Source organism: Harpia harpyja, chromosome 1 (genome assembly GCF_026419915.1).
Source record: "Harpia harpyja isolate bHarHar1 chromosome 1, bHarHar1 primary haplotype, whole genome shotgun sequence".
Classification (NCBI taxonomy): domain Eukaryota; kingdom Metazoa; phylum Chordata; class Aves; order Accipitriformes; family Accipitridae; genus Harpia; species Harpia harpyja.
In genome coordinates, this window is record NC_068940.1 from 31914263 (window position 1) to 31932597 (window position 18335).

Consider the following 18335-nt stretch of genomic DNA (forward strand, 5'->3'; position numbering starts at 1 on the left):
AAACAGATGTCAGACACCTGTGTAACATGGTAAAAGATAATCTCAGTGACATATTGTTAATCAATGAAAAATCGTTACAAATCCTTTTACTGCACCGGTTTCCAAAGAAGTCAAAAGAAATTATACTCTGCAAATCTCATTTAGTTGCTATCATCTGGCACCAGTGTTGTTTAGAGGCACTGCCATGGTATTTTCTTTTGTTGTGGTGTAAGAGGCTCCCAGTCCACCGTACTCTCATCAGGCACTGAGTGAACTATCATTTACTATGCTTGTAAGTCAGCAGGACAGTAAGGCCTCTGGGTGTTACCACAACACAAGTAATAAGAAAGCAAAACAATGTTGATTTCCGTTTCATCACAAAACATTTATGATTTGGTCATCAGAACTCAAACAGATTAGAAGCAGATTGTCACACAAGTTTCTGTGTTAGAATCAGTATATATAATGCATTATAAACTGCAGGACCTTGGGGAGGGCAGGAGCTGCCCTTTTGTTCTGTGCAGCACCTACAAACTGTATCTTGACCCAGGGTTCCTAAGCAGGACCTAAAAACTGTTAAGAGGTAGAAACAGTTCTGGTCATTAGATATTCCACCCATTTTGAAAACAAAACAACAACCCAGCAGCCCGCTATATATGAAAAGCAGAAATACAATCATTAATGAGGTAGACCTCATATGCTAGAAATAAAAGGGCATTGCTTTCGTTTAATTTGACTTCTCCTTAAGCCAGAGAAGGAGAAGTCTTCCTTCTAAAGGAAAGACCTAAAAATTACAGAGAGTCAACTTTGGCATAAAGCAGCACTGAAGGATTACAACTCGGGCGGCTTACTCAATACCGCTTCATTTCCTCACCTTCCCTCAGAAGGGCGCGTCGGTAAATGACAAGTCTCCCTGAAAACCACTGGTTTACCTCTCGGCCCTGCTGAAATCAGCGTAAAATACGCTAAGGGGGGGCAGGATTTCACCCAGGTTCTACAAAACAGCAGCTGGAAGGAAAATAAAATGAATTAACCTGTTAAAAAAAAAAAAAACCACAAACATGGCGAGCAGTCGGGCTGGGCGTGACCCTCTGACAGCGGATCCCAGCCGCAGCTACCGCGGGCCGCAGGGCCGGATCCACGCCGCTCAGCAGACTGCTGCGAGGGCTAGACCGGCCTGCCCTCAGCGCCTGGGGCCACCAGTGAACCCGCACGGCCGAGCCCACGGCCACGGAGAGCTCGCCTACCGCCTCCCAGAAACCGGGCGAGGAACGGAGAAGGCGCTTCCCGCCGCCCCCTCAGCCCGCCGCCGCCGCCCCCTCTGCGCATGCGCCACAGCCGCCGCGCTCTGCGCGCCTTCCTCCCCCTCCCCGCCTGCGCCCGGCCGTGCTTTCCCGGCGTGCGCCGCGCGCTCTCGGCGTTGACGTCATCGCAGCCCGGCGCCCGCCGCCATTGGAGTTGGAAGCTCCGGCTCCGTCCCTCGCTGCGGCCCGACGGCGGTGGGGCAGGTCCGGGCGGCGCGGCCCGGGGCGGGGAGGGGGGGGGGGGGTATGTGAAGGGACGGGGCCGGTAGGGTGAGGCGAGGCGCGGGACCGGCGCCGGCCTACCGTCCCCTGGGCCCCGCTGAGGTAGACGCCGAGCGGCGGCGCCCGCGCCAGCGGCCCCCTCTTTCCCTCCCCCTCGGCCCCGGCCCCTTCCCCTCCCCGGCCGCCGCCGCCCCTTCTCCGCCAGGCCCCGGAGCTCCGCGCCGCGCCGAGCGGCCCTGTCTTCTCCCCCCGGCCCTTCTCTGCTGAACCACGGCGGCCCTGTACATGAATTATGTCTGCCACAAGCGTTGACCCTCAGGTAAGCGGCGGAGCCAGGCGCGGGGCCTTGCCTCCTCCCTCCCCGCCCCGGGGGCGGGGGGTTTCCCCCCCCCGCAGGCCGGCGCCTGCGGCTGGCCCGGGAGAGGCTTTTCTGCTCCCTCCCGGGCTTCTTCGGACCTTAATGTTGCTCGTGAAGTTCCCCCGTGGGCACAGCGCATTCCCACTGCCTTTCGAGAGCCGTGGCCATTTCTGAGGGAGGCCGGTGCTGAACGATACCTGAAACACGCTCCTCAGCCCCAGTTTAAGCAGACCCCGATACGTTGTCAGCCGTTTTTACGAGCCTCTTACCCGTCCTCAAAAGCGATGTGTTTTGCAGTGACAGTATATAAGCGTTTTTCTAAACTTCTTTTATTTCCCCTCTTTTTTTTGTTTTCTTTTCCCCAATGATGTGCCATGGCTTCCCAGAGACCGAAAGGACAGGATAATAAAGGTGAGCATCATGCTGAGATCTGATCATTTAAATTGTTACTGTAACAGATGAATTATGCAAGTACCTGTAGGTGAGCAGAAAGGTGTTGCTCTTAGTCCGTATGGATAACATCTGGAACAAGCGGAGTTGTGCTTTGTTTCAAAAATAACATAAACTCTTATTCGTGCAAGCTTGCTTGCATCCCACTTAAAGCTACTGAGGGAAGCATTGAGTGGGAAGGATTATGTGTTAGTACTAAACGTAATAATGTTCTTCGTTTCCTTAAAATAAAGCAGATTTCTACATAAAGGCACAACGGTATGCCTACTCAATGTATATTTTTACATACTTTTGCATAGTCTCTTCCTGCTACGTGAATACAATTGTGTTACTGGTCTGCTGTTGACTGATAGATGTATTAGCTGTCATATATAAGCCTACGAACTTAATTATTTGAGCAATTTTAAATAAAAAATAGTTAAATTCTGGTGAGCTAAGAAGCTTTTTATGGTAACTCCCGTGCTTTATTTGAAATTAAATTTAATAACTCCTCTAAGAAAATACTTTGTTACTGTGGTTGCTAATAAGTGTGTAACTGTTTAGGCTGAGAAACTAACAATGTTCAGCTTGTAAATACTTTTTAATCTATCTTAACCTGCCTCAAAAATCCAGTTACTTCTAGTTGCAGGAAGTTTGACACTGTTTCCTGTGTTTGTAAATACTCTTTTACCTCTACTCTCTCTGACAAACTTTGCAGAAATATTCTGGTAAATTCCCAGACTTGTTTGCTAAACACCCTATTTGTTGTAGTATTACTTTTAGTTTAGTTTAGCTGTTTTATGAAATAGATAAATAAAGCAACTATCACATAATGTGTTTGACCTTGTTTTCTTAGATTTAAAGCAAACAAAGGCAATTATTTGAAGTGACCTAATAACAGTTTTGGGTTTATGTATCTTTCAGTGATGAGTTTTGAATGCTTTTCACACGTTAATTTATGCTTAAGTACACCTTTGATTATGGCAGATATCTCTGTTTGACACACGAGAAAACTGAGACTTAAGTTTTCCTGAAAATGTCAGGATACCAAGGCACTTAGCAGTCATTATTTCATAATTAAACGTAACCTCACCTCATCTTATTTTAGCCAACTTAACTTAAACAAGGAGTGAATAACACATGCTGGGAGAACTGTGAGTTGGTTTCTGGACTGGAACAATAGATGTTGTTTCCCGATATTTTTCACAAAATTCTTGTCAATAATTATTATTTTTCTGTTCAGAGGTAGTTCATATGAGTTGTCTATTCACTCTTGATTGTATATGTATATTTTTTTTTTAATTTACTGAAGTTTAGTGTTGTAAGAAATAATATAAAGAGAAATTGTCTGGAGGGGGGAAATATCATCCCTTGGTCACTTTATGAGTCTTCATGCTGTGAATAAGAAATATGGCTTTTCATAAAATAACATAGAGTGGAACTCTTCACTGAAATGCCACTAAGCAGTATTATAATATGTCGTAACCTTTTTCTTCTAGTACAAAATGGTTCATTACATCAGAAGGATACAGTTCATGACAACGATTTTGAACCTTACCTTTCTGGGCAGTCAAATCAGGTTAGTGTATTTTTAACTTAGGTTTTTTTCGTAGGCATGCTGTTGGCACTCAATTCATGGGATTGTGTTGAGGGAGCAAATTCTTTAAATAGAAATGGAAAAAGAAATGACTAGCATATTGTGTTACTTGGTAATACAACTAGCATTTGTGCTCACAAAGCTAATATTACTCTGCATATCCAGATGGCTACAAGTGAAAATGAAGTTAATGCTCCAACTAGTGTCTGCTGATTGCTTCTCAAATTGCAGGTTATTGGTACAGTTGGACTGTGACAGGCTATTTGATCTTACAGTTCTTTGATAGATGAGTTGTATGTGGGAGTCTGAAGGTTCTGCTTTTGGGCTCTCCTGATTTGTATAATTAATTTGTAATGTCCTAGAAATTAGCGTAGTTGAAATTTGGTTTCGATGCTTTCTAGGTAGCTTGTAGAGTTGTCCCACTCTTGAGTAAATATTGTTCTTCTTTCATGTCCTCTGAAATATCTTAAGAATTAAAGGCATGTTATTTTAAGCGTAAGGTACTGTAATGTAAACTCGCAATATGATCCAGTTCATTATAATGTACATGAAATCAACATCCATGATTTGAATACCATTATAATTGAAAATATGTTCTAACTGAAGTAATTTTTGACTTAACATTCACATCTTTAAAGTGAACAAAATGCATAGAAACTGGAGATGCGAAAAGTTTTCTTTCACAAATATGAAGTACCATTTCAGAGAGAGAGAGACCTACCAGAGGTACATTATTATTTCTTGGCAGAAAGACTAAGTGTTATGTTTTAAAAGGGAAACTTACAATTCAGCCTGAAGCTGATAGATGCCAGTGTTAATACTGGTGACATCACTGAACTTGCTTGCAAAAGAAAATTATTCTACATGCTACAGAAAAATAGCATGTAGTGTGCTGTTCTGTTTCATTTGTGGAAACTGTGATTTTAATCTTGAATGTAAACACCAGAGCAATCGGTATCAATTCATGTGTTGTGTATCAGTTATCTTCAAGGTGTGCTAAACATTTTTGTCAGGGCAGTCAGTTAGATGGAACTATGTTAAAGGTTTGGTTTGGATCCTAGCAGCTTTCAGGGAGGGTGCAAACTTCAGCACAATATAGATATACTTAAGCTTGTTTCCATCCTGGAAGCAGTCTAGACACATCACTGTGGAAGTCAGGACAAGTGTATATATGACAACATGAACTGTCTTCTGAGCTCTGCACTGTGTGGGTTCTGGCTCCTGAGCTAAGCTGCTTAGTCCTCTGCAGCATAGACGTGTTCTCCAGACTTATACAAAGTTAAAATGATTTAATGGGAAACATTTCCTCTTCTCTGGAATTAATGTACTTTAGCAGGTATAAAAGCAGGAAGCTTGTGGGAAAAAGAAGTAAAAATTTCTTTTATAATGCAAAATTAGTTTTGAAAGAAATTGAGGTTTTCGCCTTTCTTTAGTTTTTTGAAATTCCACTTCATCACATTTGTATGTAATTTTTAGTTACTTAAAAACCAAGACATGTTTTTCTCATGTGAAATATACTGAACGTTATACTTCATATAGAAAAAATAGAACCATCTGTTATAGTTTAATTCTAGGAAATTTGTCTTAGCTGTCAACAAGCCCAATTATTAGGGAAAAATTGCTATGACTGTTAGAATTTCCATAATTCTAATAAAGTTTTCTTACATGAAAGTGTAGCTTCATTGACCAATTTATTTATGCTGCAGTAAGAAATTGGCATGCTACAAGAAACAATTGTGTAGGTCATCTTACAATTTTAAGTGGAAAGTGACAGTAGCATTAATTAGGACTGTGAGATTTTTGTATTGAAGACAACCGTGTTTCTGAACAGAGCCTTATTATCTAGTTACTCAGATTTAGTCAGACCTTTAAAATTACTGTAAAATATAAATGACTTGCAAAAAGAGATTTGAAACTGAATGGATATTTAAAAAAAATACTTAGTTAAAACCCCAGCTGACACAACAATATATTTGACATCAAAGTTAGGTTGGTAATATTATGTTAATTTCATCCTTCAAAAATACAAATTAGTCTTTAAAATTAATATTGAGCATGTTATATAATCAAATAAAATATAATTGTCTTCCATCTTTTGGTTGAAAACTGCTCTTAAGTAGTGGTGTATTCTTTTCTTTCCATAAAGGTTTTAGTATCCACGTAGCGGTAGTTAATACAGATCAAATTTTAGCAGTAGTTAATACAGATCAAATTTGAGATGTGATAGGTTTTTGTTATGAAGCACACTAAAAGTACTTTTAAGTGCAAAGGAAGCCGAGTGTAGTAGAGTATTCATATACAAAGTTATGCTCAAATCAAGAAAGGCATCCCCCATGTAATGTCATCCAGAACCAAAAGATTATTCATAAGTAACAGGGAATTGCTAGCAAGCAGCATGCTTTGGGAGAAAGGAGGATTCCGTTCGTAATTAACAGAATGGTTGGGTTGGTTTGGGTTTTTTAATTAAAAAAAAAAAAGGAAGGAAAAATGGAGGGACACAGAAAGGTCAAGGATAAGTTTGTTGAGATACATGTTCTGCTGTTGCAGTGAAAGACTTCTGTCAGGATTTCTTTTACACACTCTGGCGTAAAGCCAGTCAAAATAGATTGAATGTTTTATAAGGATGTCTGCTGAAACTTTCCTTTAATCTTGCTAGAATCCTTCTGGAAACTTTACAGCCTGTGTGACAGGAGGTGACAGTCTCAGGAATTGTCTAGAATCCTTCAGAAGAAATATTTTAAGACAAAACACCTGCTTTGTCTAGGCTTATTCTTTTTGGTCTTAATAAATACTAAATCTGTAGAATATATAAACATAAATAGTTCTTTGGAGGTACTTATGTCTCCCCCCTTTCATCTGTGTTTATTTCTACATTTTTTCTTAATATTAACACTTTAAGATGATAATACATAGCAATCTCAAAGTCTTTTGGAAAAATGACATTTTCATATGCTAAATATTGATTATTTTAGCTTGGGAGCCCCTGAAAATTGAATGAGTTTTAGAGGATCTTCTCATAGGAAGGTGGATTACCTCTTGTTAATGATAGAATTTGCATGTACATAAAGGCAGCATGAACACTGGCAGAGGTTATTTCTTTTGAATCAACAACACTGGATCTGGCCTGTTTAAATCTCAGAAGTGGTTGCAGTACTGTATGTAAGTCTTGGAGGCATTTTATGGTATCATTCTGTATATGGAAAGTAAGGATATTGAATTACTCTGGCTTTCGGGTGTCATGGAAGGGAGTAATTGAAAAATGAGCAGTAAAAAGGACTTGGTATCAGTTGGGTATTATGCTTATTTTCAGCAAGGAGTTTTTACTTCATTTTCTGAATGAGCTGAGAAATAATCTGATTTTTGGAAAAATGACTGAAGTTCCACTGCAGTTTTGCTGATTTTGCAGCTATATTTTTTTTCAAGTTTGAAATCTTGCAGTTTGAAAGAAATTTGGGTTCCTCTTCTTAAAATAATTTTTCTCCATGAGTAAGGAAAGGCTAGCTACTGTTTGACTCATTAACAGGAGATGTTGACCTTCCCTCCCACTCGCTGGTAATTACAGTTAGTGTCAGTTTGGAAGGTCTCCAGTGTAGGTGCTTCAAGTTTATTTAAAGAGGAATAAAACCTATTTTAGAATATTCTGTATTTGTTCTTTTGCGTTGTGGACTATGAGAAACATACAAAATGCTTCAAAATCAGGTGTCAGCAGAAGATTTAGCATGGAAGGAAAGGCTTCTCAGCTTGGTCTAAGAAGCAGTTGAAAGGGAAGAAAAGCTAGAATTTCAGGGGGGGATCTGCTGGTTTATACCTAGTCAGTCTCTTATTTCATAGAGTGGAAAAGATGGCCTGTTTGGAAGGACAGTGAGAAACAGACTTGCGCATTTGTAACTTTACTACCGGGGAGGAAGAGACTTTTGCAAAAGGCTGAATAGTGTCTTTCTCAAACAGTTTGGATGGCATATATCACATGCCATAGTTGCATATATTTGTCTCTAGTATACCAGTCACCTTAATTTCAGTTTGTAGTTAAGTCTACTTAGAGCATAACTTGGCATGCTTCTTAATGTGTGATCTCGCTGTGATCCTGTCTATGTCAGAAGTAGCCTTTGCATGTTTTACCACTTCAGGTATGTTTTGCTTGTCGGGGACTGTTGGCCCCTCAAAACAATTCCGTAATGAGGACTGTAATCATATTTTCTGTTATATGTGTTGTCATATTAAAGTAATTTAATCTAAAACTTCTTCTGTGTAGTGATCTAGGAATGCTGAATATCCCTAGTTCTGTGAGACACAAAATATGTTGTTATATAAGTTCCTTGAAATATTTTGGGGTATTGGTAGGTTAAATAATTCTAGAAGAAATCATTAAATACCCTTAGTAATGTAACCAAGCTTAGATGGTTTCAAAATCTCAAGTACTAACCTCATTGTAAGCCACTAGTCCTGGGGCGTATTATAAATGCCCAGATACTGCATTTTAGCCCTGAATCTTTCCTGGAGTATGAACTAAGATCTGTAATTAGAAATTAAATTACTTTGTCTCTATTGTTCTTTTCCATTTGGTGATGAACAGTGTTGTGGCTGTTTATAAATGAAGGGGGTTTTATATCTGAAGTTACCTTTTTTTTTTTCTCTCTCTTTAACAGAACAGTAGCTATCCATCAATGACTGATCCTTATCTGTCCAGTTATTATCCACCATCTATTGGGTTCCCCTATTCTCTCAGTGAAGCACCATGGTCTACGGGAGGAGATCCTCCTATCCCATATCTCACCACGTATGGACAGCTCAGTAATGGAGATCATCATTTTATGCACGATGCTGTTTTTGGACAGCCTGGGGGTCTGGGAAATAATATCTATCAACACCGGTTTAACTTTTTCCCTGAAAATCCTGCCTTCTCAGCCTGGGGAACAAGTGGATCCCAAGGACAGCAGACTCAAAGTTCAGCATATGGGAGCAGTTACAGCTACCCACCTAGTTCACTGGGTGGTACCATTGTGGATGGACAAACAGGATTTCATAATGATACATTAAATAAAGCTCCTGGAATGAACAGTATTGAACAGGGAATGGTCGGACTTAAGATTGGTGGAGATGTTACAACTTCTGCGGTGAAAACAGTAGGTTCTGTTGTCAACAGTGCTGGGATGACAGGTGCCCTCTCTGGTAATGGCGGATCTAATGTAAACTTGCCAGTATCTAAACCAACCTCTTGGGCTGCTATAGCTAGCAAGCCTGCGAAACCACAGCCTAAAATGAAAACAAAAACTGGACCTGTAATTGGAGGAGCATTGCCTCCTCCACCTATAAAGCATAATATGGACATAGGCACTTGGGACAATAAGGGTCCTGTGGCAAAAGTTCCTGCCCCTCAACAGATACCTTCTCCTCAGTCTGTTCCACAATCACAACAACAAATTGTTCAGCCTGTTCCAGCTCAGCCTCCTCCATTGACTCAGCCGCAGTATCAGACCCCTCAGCAGCCACCCCAAAATCGCTGGGTAGCTCCTCGCAACAGAAATGCAGCTTTTGGCCAAAGTGGAGGAACTGGTAATGACAGCAACTCAGCTGGCAGTACCCAGCCTAACCCTGTTCCAAGTGGCGAGTCCCATCCTGTTCTTGAAAAACTGAAAGCTGCTCACAGCTATAACCCTAAAGATTTTGAATGGAACCTTAAAAATGGTCGTGTGTTCATAATAAAAAGCTATTCTGAGGATGATATTCATCGTTCCATTAAGTATTCTATTTGGTGTAGTACGGAACATGGCAACAAACGCCTGGACAGTGCTTTTCGGTCCATGAATAGCAAGGGTCCAGTCTACTTGCTGTTCAGTGTCAATGGCAGTGGACACTTCTGTGGAGTAGCAGAGATGAAATCACCTGTGGACTATGGCACCAGTGCAGGTGTCTGGTCTCAGGACAAGTGGAAGGGGAAATTTGATGTCAAGTGGATCTTTGTGAAGGATGTACCCAACAACCAGCTCCGACACATCAGGCTGGAGAACAATGACAACAAACCCGTTACAAACTCCCGTGATACACAGGAGGTGCCCTTAGAAAAAGCAAAACAAGTGCTTAAAATTATTGCTACTTACAAGCACACGACCTCCATCTTTGATGACTTTTCTCATTATGAAAAGCGCCAAGAAGAGGAGGAGGTGGTGCGGAAGGTAAACTTATTAAAAAATTTATTTTATACACAGATATGGGGAAAATGAAATGTGAACGCTGCTATGGTGGAAAAAATGTAAGTAGGAGTTCGAAATGTTTTTAATACCTCTCAACCTCATGGTTTTATGTGTGTTTAACAACACAAAAAACAAACTGATGCTTATTTGTCTGTGACAATTTCATAGCTAATGAGTTTCAAAGCAGAAAGCTAAGCAGTAATGCAGGTAAAGGACATTATGTCCATTTTTTTTGAGTTTGATTTTTTTTTTTCATCTTAAAATGGTTAATAAACAAGAAAATAGTTTCTGTTTCAGAATTGGATTCTGCCAGTGATTGCCACTTAAGTTTTTTGCCTTAAATAAGAGGTGTTTTAACACTGTTTGACTGGAACTGGGCTATCAAAATTGATACCTGTATTGGCATTTGAAATTTGTACATTTAAGAGCAAGAAGCCTGATCTTGTTTGTTCAGTTGATCTTTCTGGAAAAGAAAATTGCATAAAATTGCTGGAACAGTGCTAGAAAGACGGCGTTTCTGCTGCTGAAGTCGCATGTATTATTATTTGGGTAAATAAAGGTTTTCAGTTCCCAGGTCTAATCTGTCTACTAATTCTTGGAAAAAAGTTTTGAGTGAAGATGTAGTAAGAGAAATATGGGCAGTAACTGGAAGGTGTAGTAAAAACTTCCATATGCTTTCATGGCTCTAAGTCTGCTGCAAGAGACATCTGTCCCTATCCATCCCATGACCTCAGTTTAAAGAATGCCTTTCTCTAATTATGCAGTCTAGAAGTAATGGACTGGCAAAATACTAGGTGTTGGGATGTGTAGTTACTAGCTAAGTAACACTTAAAGTTGCTTGATGTTGATAGTGTTTCATAGACTTTTTTTGTATAGCATTTCAGATAAAGCATTTACTTTGACAGGCTAGCTTAGCATGGCTCACACTTGCTTCAAAATGTTTTTGAAGCAAAGACTTAATGCATGTTCCTGGAGCTCAAATTGAAGTTGCTGTTTTAAAGGTTTTATTGCCATTTAAAAGTGCAGATAAGATTGCTTTAAACTGTCTTTATAGAATGTACCCTTAAATTATGAGAGAAAAGGAGATCAGTGTCTTAAGAACTTTCCAGCTCAACTTTTCCTAGCCATCAGATACAATGTGCATAGTGTACCTCATCACAGCGGGGAAGGAGAGCTTAAGATTGGAAGTTTTTCTTGTGTACTCTCTGTGGGGTTCCACAAGCGAAAACCTAAAAGCCTTTACTTCAACACTTCATTCCTTCAGTAGACAATTAGGAATCCAATATTTCATGCAACCTGTATCTCAAAGAGAGGTGTTCCCTTATGTAGAAGAGAATCTTGAGTAAGTCAAAAGGCCTGGGTTTCTTTGTCAAGTGTTTACAGTGTATGGGTAGGTGATCGTTTTGGTCTCCCTGTGATTTGCTACCAAGTCTGGAGGAGAGGATAATGTGCATGTTTAAGGAGTGAGAGTACTGGGAAAGTGGCAGGAGATCCAGTCTTCTTCAACAGCTAATTTACTGCCCTGAGGAGGATCCAGATGGCTGCCTACTGAACGCCAAACTTCCTTTGCTTTGTAGTAGCTCAGGGGACTGATGTTCTACTGTTGGGCTGATCCCACTTTGGGTTGTTTTTAATATGTACAACTGTTTCCCGGTTTCAGTTCAAGTGCCGATACAATCAATATTCTTACCCAGGTCACTGCTTTATAACAGGATTGTTTTTTCAAAATAATGTCTTTTTTCTGCCTCATTTAAAACTGAGGGTCTAGCTTGTGCGACGCATTCAGAAAATAAACTCTGAAGTCTAATCTAACACTTCTTAGATTCCTCCAAATAGCTTAGAAAATCGGACAATATACAGACAATTGAAGTACACTGAGGAAGATAATAGTGCTAGAGAGGTAAAGCAGATCAACAATGAGAGAATGAAAAATAAGATACTGCTTGTCAGGTTACATTCGATAAAACTATTGTCTGGTAAGTTAGTATTTTCCCCTTCATTGACTAAATGAATTTTAGAAGTCCAGCTGATTACTAGAAGAGTTTCTTTGCAGGATATGCACACACTTAAACTTCTTGCTGTTGAGAAGTTTGTGCTATTGAAGTTGAAGCGTTCCTGTTATGCAAAGTTAACCTTCCTATGACAATAATTTTTGAAGAATCTTATTGCCAGTTAAGGTATCTTGTGACCTAATTGACATTTTCAGATAGGTGTTTGTATGTGTGCCATCTTAATTGGTTTTCAGGTTGCTGTGGTTTCAGTTCATATACTCTGTTTAGCAGTAAAATAACTTGTTGAAATTTTGTGCTTCCATTTCACCACTGTTGTGATTACAAAGGGCCAGAATTCTTAAAAATCTCCACATGGAGGGCTTGAATGCTTTAATATCAGTTATACACGAATATTTAGTAGGGAAGAATAACTTCATGTAATCTGTACAATGCAAACCACGAGCATTTCAGCTCTTCAGATGGTTACAGTTTGTTGCTAGCCAGTGTTTCCTTGACTGATGTGTGCAGAGGAAGCTCCAGTGTGTGCTCTTTCAGTTTAACTGATCTAGGAACCTCTGTGTTAACACTTAAGTCATCAAATGACGATTTGGCAGGTGTAATGCTCGATGAAATTCACTGAAGTGCCAAAGATTCACCAGTGTTACCAGCATTGCTTAAGGACTGTGTCATCGTCTAGAATTAAGGGAAGATTTGTTCATGCTGGAATGCAAGTCCAGCTTTTGATTTGCCATAGTAATAAACTATTTAAGCCCATTCTGGTGACCCAGAACCTGGGAAATTAATAATAGAAGGATATTGGTGTCTGGAATGAAATAGCAAGAGAGTGGTGTGAAATCTCTCCTGACCCTCCTAGCATTTCTCAGTCAGTTTCTGGGGTCACTACAGTGTCCACAAAGACAGCAACTTCTGTGATCAAAGCTCATGCTCTTAAAAGGTAAAAAAGTTGCAACATGTGTGAGAGAACTTCTGTAAAAAGAAAATACAGTATAATGTGGCATTAATTATTAACATTCCCTGGAAACATGCTTGCATAGTCTTAACAAAATTGCCTTTCTGAAGTTAAAAAGCTTGTAAAGAAAATAAACTTGTTGCAGATTTGCGGTTTTGGTTTTTTTTTTGCATCTCATGGTAGGACAGATGGGTTGATCTACTGTCAGCAGTTTGTCTTCATAGATGTGTATTTAACTAGATAGTCATAGTTACTGGACTGCTGTGCTGTCACCCCTGATCTGTGTCAAGGCACTCAGCTATTCCAAGGTCTACACCTTGGTGTTGTGCTGGAAGAGCTGAGTAGTCTTATCTCAGAAAGCTCTTGAATCACCAAGCTTACCGTTTCTCCTTTTGGGTGATTAAATATTGCAGAGTGTTAGCTAGTGCATGTCGGCACTTAGAAATACTCATTTTCTTCTAGCATTGTGTAAGTATTTCCTTTCAGTATGCTTTCTATGAACGCATTCATTGATGCAGAACTTTTAAGGATAGAATATTGTCCTTCCCCCAAAACTAGTTAAAAAACATTTCTATCTTAAGATTAATACTAATTGTGTTTCCTGATACAAAGATAACATTTATATTTTTGTGTCAGAGGATGAATGCTTTCATCCCACTGACCTTAACAAATAAAGTTCAGTAGGAAGGTTGACAGCTACTTCAGACTGAGGTGAAGGGAACAGAGGTTTGACAAGGATGAGTGTCTCTAAAATGGAAGCTTCTGCAGGTTTTGTGAAAACCTGTTTTTCCTGTGTCTGAAGACTATACATATTAATGTCATGAATGAGAAGTATGCGGCAGGAGGTCCCCTGTGAGATACCAGAATTCCCCTGGAGAAGAGAAACTATGAAGGCTCCGGAGGATCTTCAGAATGAAAATGAACAAAGCTTTGTTAGTTGTTTACAAAACTGCTTTTTCTTGCTTGTGGTAGTCCTAAATAGCAGTAAGGAAGAGAATTTGAGAGTTAGAGCTTCTAAAAAGCAGCCATGCTCAAGAGCACGAAGAATTGTTGCATCAGTTTCCTCCCTGTCAGTTTATATGGTTTCAGATACTTTTTAAAAGGAAGACTCAGAGTAGCCCAAGAGAGAAAGCAATCAGCAAGGTAGGAGGAACTGCTTAATAACTTGCTCAATAAATAACACCTTTTACTGAATTATAAAGCCTGAGCTGAGTCTCTGAATGCCATGAGCGTACTTTGTAGGTACCAGGTAGAAGTCTCAGGTGCTAGCCTGTCTTCTATTTATGTGGGACTAGGTCATGAGAATTGAAAGCTTTCTGTTGTTTGTTTGTTTTTTTTTTTTTTTAAAGAAAGTGGGATTATGAGGGTCAGTGGATGATTACATAGAAAACTAAAAGTAAGTTATGTAAAGTGGCAATGGGAAAGAATGGGCTGATGAGCATGGTAGGGCAGTGAAGCAGAGTAAAGGGGATTTGCCACCTTAGAAATGGAAGTAGGATGGAACAATTACTTTTGGAAGCCTGAAAATGGGGTTGATACAGATTCAGTTTTAGATTCTTTCTAATCACCTTTTGTTTGAAATGTCAGGCAGCTGTGAGTTCTTTTCATCAAGAACATACAACACCTAGTCTGTTCTGATACTCTACCATTAAGAAATGGCTTTCATTGACCGTTCATCATAAGTCAGCTGTTAAAAGATAGGAGGAATATAGATTTTTTTAAAACAAATTATACCACTTCACACGGTCTGTTTTGTTGATTTGGTAAAACAATTTTGCTATCTTTTACTTCTGTCTTAAATCATAGATTATGAATTTATACTAGACTTTGTTGACTTAATTTTATTATGAAAATTGAAATACTAATATTCTGCCTGGAAGTAGAGATCAATATATTCCATTTTAAAAAAAACTCATCTGATTTTATGCTGTGACCAGTTGAAGTAGCAAATACAGTCTGTTACATTTGTAATGTTTGGTATATTTGCAAATAAGCTTTACATTGCAACAGAAACAATTCTGAGATTAATTTTATACAAAGATTCCACAAAACAAGTAAAATCTGAAGGTGTTAGTTTAGGAGTTGGCTGTTGTTTATGCTTAGGCTATTTCACAATTTTCTTGCTTGAAATAGGATTTGGTGCCATATTGATGCATTCAAGTACAGTACACAAAGAGTCTTTACATGCCAGTTTTGCACTATACAGTCTGTTTTAAATGCCATAAGGATGAAATGGAAAACAGTAAGGCTGAACCCGTTCTACTCTGTGTGGTGTCTTAGCTAGAAAAATGCACTGACCTAAAGATACAGCAGCATATTTTATGCAACTTGTCTTGCTGTCTTCTGCATGTCCTGCAACTTAGGGGATTCCTGATACAATTATTGAAAAAGCCCCCCCCCCCCCCCTTTTTTGTTATTGCATTGCTTAACTTGTCTGTGTAAGCCCGGTGCAGAGGCTCTGCTCTAAATCAAAGCAGAAGCATGACTGTTTGCTGCTGGGAGAGCACAGGTTAGTTAGATGAAGACTTAGAGCAATTGAGGGATGCCTGCAGGTATCCCTTAGACTACCTTTATCTGTTTTCAGTATTTGTGGTTAGCAGAAACTTTTGAGAGAGACTTCAAAGAGCCTACTGGCTTCCGTACTAGAATGCTTTTAGAAATTCTTGGGTTGTTCAGTCTAGCTGTGCTGGTTTTTATCAGACCATGCAAAAGCACATAACTTTTCTTCCACCTGATGATGTATTTTTTTTTTTCCCCCCTGACTTGTCAGGTATTTCACAGCGCCTACCAGAATAGTTGAACAGATACGAATAATTAGGAACAGAATTTCTAGAGCTCAAATCCCTACTTTTATTGAATGTGACTAAACTCCAAAGTCATTTGAGTGCTTCAAAATAATACTGGTTCTGTGAAGTTCATTAATCTACCATCTCCTTTCTGCTTGTGTATTGGTTGTGCTACTACTGCAGTATCTAAAATAATCCAGAAAGTAGATTATTGCAGGTCCTGTTTCTGCTTAGGAATGTTGATATTTCATACTTTTCTTACTGTGACCTTCATCTGCTGTCAGTTTGAAGTGACTGTGCACGTATTCATTCAGCTGTTCCACTTGAAGCTGCACTTAAGTTATCAAGTCCTTGGGCTTGTCAGGTATATACAATATATTTCTAAAATGTAGCAGCAATGTTTTAACAATGTGTATAATTATCTGGGATCACATTAGTGCTTATACTGCTAAAAAGTTTTTGCTTGTTCATTTGACTAAAATCTTTCTTAACTTTTAACTTTTTTCTCTTTGCAGGAACGTCAGAATCGAAACAAACAATAAGAATAAACATATACAGTTTGATATATATACTAGAACTGATATTAAATTCGACTATGAGAAACAAAATTTAAGTATACTGGTGCTGTATCCTGGCATCAGGACAAACTAAAGCTTTCAGCTCCAATATATCTTCTCGTGCAGGGGAAATTAAGTTGTCGCATCTTTAAGTAAATTGTAGTTTATTTTTGCCCAAGTGGATCTGCATTAATTTGTATCTTTTTTTCTATGTAAAATTCTGTAGAAATCATTAATAAAGGTGTGTCTGTTTTTATTTTTTTAAGTTGGTAAACAGTTATATTAACCTAATGTGGACCTATACATGAGCATACTAAAGTGTCAGTGCTTCCCAAAGACTTTATTTTGGCACAAATTATGTTCCTAGCCAGATATAGAGATTATGGAGAATCACAAATCTTCCTTTACCCTCCTCCCAAACCCTTTTTCTTCATGGCGGCAGTAAGAAACCATGCATTGATTTTTGTCACTTAAAAAAACTTTTAAGATACTGCACTTCAGAATTTTGAAATGAAAAAACTAAATTTCTGATCACTTTGTGCAGCTGCTATGCCTCTTTATTTATCTGTACAATTACACTTTTAAAATTGCTAATGCGCCATGTTGGTTTTTTCTGTCTAGTAGAAAATCAAATTGTCAGTGAAATTGTTTCTCTGGAAAATATTTCCCTTTCACATTCTGTTAACCAGTGCTTCAGTGTGCATTTGTTATACCACATCCTGCCGAGAGTGAGCGAGATGCTTTCTCTCAGCCATAATTCTGCTTTACGGTTTTTGTAGCTTAATTAAATAATAATGTGATGCTATCAACATTGCAGGGGTTTTGGACAATGTGTTTAAACCTGTTTCAGCTTTCAGGTGTTATTAGTTAATTGCAGATCATTTTTAATCCTTCCCTTCATTACTCCCTCCCACCCCCCAAATCCTAATGCCATTTAAAGTTTTTATACCAATAATGCTGAGCTTTAACGTAGGAACTAATAGTACGGATAATATGATGGATTATGCCTCGGATGTTTAAAATTGACAGTGTGTATGTCTAATTTTTTTCTGTTGGATGAGTAAAAAAACCTGTTTTAAGAAACTGAATTTGCTGTCATGTTTTTGTGGAGTGAGGGGACCGTCGGAGAGCCTGTCACCAACTGGAGTTCCAATTAAGCATGGAAATGGTGCTCATGTCCGCTGCTCTAGCACACTGAATCTGCACGTGTTTATTGTAGAGGATCTTTTACTATATTAGAAAGCAAGTATCTTCTGAATACTATTTACTCCAAAAGGACCTCCAATTTAAATAAAGTTTAATCTGTATCATTTAGACTTGTATTTAGAACGTATAACTCTGTCTCTGGACTGTTACTGCCTGTAAGGGGTAATGGACAGCATCAGATTAACTTTTTCCTCTAGGAGAATACAAGCCTTAATAAACAATACATATTTAGCAAGTTTGATGTCATTTTCATTTTTTCCCTACTTTCAGTTGTTTTCCTATGTTATAATCACCCTTTGTGCCAACTCGTGAATTAAGTCTAATTTGAGAAGTGTTTTGACTGTATAACTTAGATATCTGCTATCGGCACACTTGGTGATTGCAGAAGGGTTTCACAGGACTCTGCAGAGGACATTTAAGCTGCTTCAAACATTACCGTTCTTCAAAGGAAACACATGCATGTACAGTGGCTGTCATACTTTCCTTTCTCCTTGTATGGTAGAGAACCGAAGAAAGAATTGGAAGTTGTCCTGTAGCCTTCAGGAGGTGGTTATCGCAGACATGGGTCACGGGGATGAGAAAAGAACTTTCCCAATAGAAGTAAAGCTCTGAACAGTTTCTTTTACAGTAGTTAGCTGTATTTCCCAACTCTTAACTTCAGTAATTTGACTTGGTATCTTTTTTTTAACTGACTTTTTGAAGCAATACTGCATTTTATAAATATGTTACCATCTAATAAAAGCAC

At 39.0% G+C, this 18335-nt stretch overlaps 1 protein-coding gene across 2 annotated transcripts; it reads left to right on the plus strand.

Moving 5' to 3' along the window:
* The first annotated feature begins 1682 nt into the window (after positions 1-1682).
* YTHDF1 (YTH N6-methyladenosine RNA binding protein F1) lies at positions 1683-17825 on the plus strand. Of its 2 annotated transcripts, none has more exons than XM_052785656.1 (5): positions 1683-1824; positions 2250-2274; positions 3792-3871; positions 8536-10139; positions 16343-17825. In XM_052785656.1, exons 1-4 carry the CDS (start codon positions 1798-1800, stop codon positions 10108-10110), a joined length of 1707 nt encoding a protein of 568 aa, XP_052641616.1. In that variant the 5' UTR covers positions 1683-1797; the 3' UTR covers positions 10111-10139; positions 16343-17825. The 2 variants fall into 2 exon arrangements, with proteins under 2 accessions (XP_052641616.1, XP_052641623.1); XM_052785663.1 differs by having other exon boundaries at positions 8536-10062.
* Positions 17826-18335: the final 510 nt, after the last annotated feature.

What these genes read in the sequence shown, in the direction of transcription:
- YTHDF1 (XM_052785656.1), top strand. Translation starts at nt 1,798, where the DNA reads ATGTCTGCCACAAGCGTTGACCCTCAG. An exon ending in CCACAAGCGTTGACCCTCAG is followed by an intron (nt 1,825 to 2,249) that starts GTAAGCGGCGGA and finishes ATGGCTTCCCAG; the next exon opens with AGACCGAAAGGACAGGATAA. An exon ending in GAAAGGACAGGATAATAAAG is followed by an intron (nt 2,275 to 3,791) that starts GTGAGCATCATG and finishes TTTTTCTTCTAG; the next exon opens with TACAAAATGGTTCATTACAT.